Below are 4,002 nucleotides of genomic sequence, written 5' to 3' on the forward strand. Positions count from 1 at the left end.
TGCCAGAGAGAAAAACCATCTGCTGTGAAAAGTTTCTTGCCTTCTATCATCCACAGGGCAAGTGTGACCCTGAGCATTGCCCCAGGTACCAGTGTCAAACCAGAGGACAGGAAGGTGCAAGATCAGCTTGTGCAATCTTTGTTTCTATCCCCTGCTGCAAGCCACACTATGACTGAGTGGGACTAAAATGCAGCTCTGACTTAACAGAATTCTGTGTCCCTGCAGGCATCTGTAAGACTGATTACTGGAAAGGACAGCAGGGCGCTAACATCCACTGTCTGAGTGCCAAGTCAGGGGAATTATTCAGCCCTTGCATGGCATAGGGCCAGAACAGCAGATGAGAACATTAAAGGGACTGTTCATGTGCAAGTGTCACAGGCCATACTCAGATTTGGGGAACTAAAAAAGCCCAGCTGTTCTAAATTTTCTACCAGCCTTGCTGGTAAAAAATTTCAAGTGCGTCTCTAGTCTGATAGCAGTTCCCTATTTCAAATGTTCCCTCTTGATTCAATTGCTGGTACAGTTTGAGTTCTCCAGGGACAGACTGGCCTCTGTAATGCACAGCTGGGCAGGGACACCAGGACCAGAATGACCTGTGGGCTGCATGGTCTGGCCAGTGCACTACACAGTGCTGCTTCCAGGGTCCATTCCAGGCTTCTGTAGGATAATATTATATGGCATTTTCCTAAAATGTACTTCAGTGCTAGGCTGGCTAAGTCAGCACTGCACTCTGCAGTTTCACATCCCCTGGGAGGAGGCTGCTTAGTTCCTCCACACTCAATGGCTTTAAACACCAGCACAGCACCTACAGACAGTGGTATGAACCTCCAGTAAGACTTGTTTTCAGACATCTCTCTTCCTATTCACATTTTATGCTTAAATATAAAAAATGCTGATAACAGAAAATAGGAGCACTGGCTAGAATGCAAATTTTCACAAACCCAGAATCCAGATACACCTACTCTTTTTTCTGGATCCAAGAAGATTCTTGTATAGAAGAGCTGGTCACTGTCATCATCCTCTCCTTTCCACTCCTCCACAAGCTTCTTCAGGTTTGGAGCATAACCTATGAAGCCTGTGGGAATAAGGATGAGGAGGTGTTTCAACCCAGATGACCAGAAAATAGAAGTACTCCTGTATACATGTACTTTCACTTCTCTCACATGAAATCTCACTACACCCTGTTGCTGCAGAGACTCATCAACTTTCAGTTTGCTTTGCCACTTCTCCCACAAAGGTTAAATAGGAGGAGAAAGCTGAAAGCAAGCTCTGTGTCTCACCTCCAGAACCCAGGAAGCGCTTTCCGTCTCGCACCTGAGGGTACTTGGCTTCCAGCTTTCTGTCAGGATAGATGTAACTCTCTGCTGAGAAAACCACCTTGCTTTTGGCTTGTTTGAACTTCTTCAGCAGTTCTGCAGGGCCTGAAGCAAAGAGCACATCATAGCTAGAGAGAGAGACAGACAAAAAAAGGACAAAAGAAAAGGAGTCAGAAAAACATGTCACTGAGAAAAGTTTCTAGAAACAGCTAATTCTTTGGGAATCTTTCTTTTAGTTCTGTTTAACAGTATTATATTTTTGGTAATGCAACTAATTAAAGTGTAGTCTCATCTGTATGCTGGGCATATGAAAAGACACTGAGACTCCAACCCTTCCTTTTCTCTCTTCACCTCTCTGAAGGCTAATTCTTGGCTCTCAGGATGTGCTGCAGCCTACTTCACCTTATAAAACAAATAACTCTGGTAAGAAAGGCCTGTCTAGTCCCAAAGGAATTGTCTGCTCATTCTTTGCAGATAGAGGCAGCCAAATTCCACTGTGGCAGAATCAGGTACAACACCATCAACTTCATGCAGGAATTGGCATCAGCCTGTTCAGATCAGCCCTTCCCAAGTGCCACGGATGCAGCTCTGAGCAATTCCTAGGAAACCACAGAGCATTCAGGGAAGAAATATTGGAATATGATCCCAAGAAAAAAACCCAGATATCTGGACACACCTTTCAAAAGCAATTGATTTCACAGCTCATTTCTTCTCAGTGAGAACCTGTCCAAACCACTGTAAGATTCAGTTCATGGCAAATTCTTTGCAAATCATTACCTTTCCACGAAAAGGATGATCAAGTCCTCCTTATCCCCATACTGCTTCAGAGCTGACTTGAGGAGACGAACCTTCTGCCCCCCTCCAGCTGGCTGCTGGTCATCTCCACCCTGCCACTCCTCCTCCAGCCCCAGCACCTGCACAGCAACAGGCACAGGGTTATGGGATTTGCATTCCCCCCAGATGAAGGGAGGAATGATGAGTCTGACTCCGTGTTCTCAGAAGGCTAATTTATTATTTTTATGGTACTATATTATATTAAAGAATACTAAACTAAACTATACTAAAGAATACAGAAAGGATACTTACAGAAGGCTAAAAAGATAATAATGAAAACTTGTGACTCTTTCCAGAGCCCTGACACAGCTTGGCCCTGATTGGCCATTAAGTCAAAATAATTCATACCAGAAACCCAATGAAACAATCACCTGTTGGTAAACAATCTCCAAACACATTCCAAAGCAGCAAAATACAGGAGAATCAAATGAGACAATTGTTTTCTTTTTCTCTGAGGTTTCTCAGCTTCCCAGGAGAAAAATTCTGGGAGAAGGGATTTTTCCAGAAAATGTGAATGCCACATAGGGTCACCTCAACAGGGCACTTTCCCAGCAAGGCTCACAGGAAAGAACCAGAACCCACAAACTTAGTGGTCCTGATAACCCCCAGTGCAAATCACAGCAAAAATAACAGCCCCAGGACAAATGGACTAGGCAGCCTTTGATCCAGTGTCTGGGCTGGACAATCAGTGTCACAAGGTAACACAAAGCACTCCTGGCCACAGGGACAGGAGCACACTCTGTACTGTGTGTCCTGGCAGCGCAATGCAAAAGTGCCACGAGGCTCCCTTGAGCAGGAGTTACGGATCTCACCCCAAGCCAACACAGGACACTGCAGAAATGACCCAGCCACAGCACTTTTCAGCCAGTTGAGACGATGTGTGTCCCCTCTTGAGCTTTTATTTAATCACTGTCAGGCCAAGTCTGATCCATTCTACAATTTGAAATTCCCTTCGACCAACTGTCGCCACATTTCTCTTCACAGAGAAAAGCAAAGCACAATTCCTCCCAAGGATATTTCTGGGTTTCACATTCTCTGAACCTCAGAGAAAGGAAAAACAATTCTTCCCATTTGCTGTGCCTGTGTTTGTGCCAAAGTAGAATGCAATATGGAGATTGTTTACCCACAGTGATGGGGTTTTGTTTCCTTGGCCCTTCAGGGCCAGGTGTGTGTGTGTGTGTGTGTTGGGACTGTTGGCTGACAGACACAAGATTCTGTGCAGTTGTGCAGAGCTGAGTGCTTGGCAGATTCAGTTTAGATCTAATGTAATATAATGTAATATAGTATAGAATAATATAGTATAATAAAGTGATTAATTAGCCTTCTGATAAGATGGAGTCAGATGCATCATTCCTTCCTTTGTCGGGGATTTCCCTGCAAATTCAATAACCAGCCCCCATGGAAGGTGCTAGAAATCACCTGGACTTTGTAGTTGAAGAATTGGGCTGATCTTCTGAAGCGTTGGAATCCCTCAGTCTGCTTGGTGGCAACAGTCAGAACCAGCAGGTTTTCTGCACACAGGGGAAAGCACAAGAGATACTCAGCTTGTGTGGTTTCCACAACCTGCCGTTCCACACCTAACTTGATTGTGGGTATAAAATGAGAGATTATGTAAAGATACAATTTCATTGCCTGAGCTCTGAGCTTAAAAAAAGAAAATATAATTAATTTAGTAGGTTTTTTTGCGCTGCTAGTGAAAGCTGCAATTCTCTTCTCTCACACAGAGTACAGAAGAAATTAAACTTGAAGATAAAAAATAGAACTACTACCAAATGCCCATCTGAAAGTCATCAATTTAATGCAGTTTTGACTTTCTGCTCCCCACAGAGCTGCTTTTTTGTCATTCAGCATT

General features: G+C 44.0%; 1 protein-coding gene across 1 annotated transcript in view; it reads right to left on the reverse strand.

The window, feature by feature from the left end:
* Positions 1-4,002, reverse strand: part of PLOD1 (procollagen-lysine,2-oxoglutarate 5-dioxygenase 1) — a 14,394-nt gene that overhangs the window by 10,108 nt on the left and 284 nt on the right. Inside the window, exons 2-5 of the mRNA XM_014309671.2 lie at positions 3,570-3,661; positions 2,094-2,230; positions 1,281-1,444; positions 963-1,075 (exon numbers count right to left, since the gene is read on the reverse strand). Coding sequence (XP_014165146.1) covers positions 963-1,075; positions 1,281-1,444; positions 2,094-2,230; positions 3,570-3,661 — 506 coding nt within the window. The remainder of the gene's footprint in view (positions 1-962; positions 1,076-1,280; positions 1,445-2,093; positions 2,231-3,569; positions 3,662-4,002) is intronic.

The sequence above is a fragment of the Geospiza fortis genome, unplaced genomic scaffold (genome assembly GCF_000277835.1).
Source record: "Geospiza fortis unplaced genomic scaffold, GeoFor_1.0 scaffold132, whole genome shotgun sequence".
NCBI classification, from domain to species: Eukaryota; Metazoa; Chordata; class Aves; order Passeriformes; family Thraupidae; genus Geospiza; species Geospiza fortis.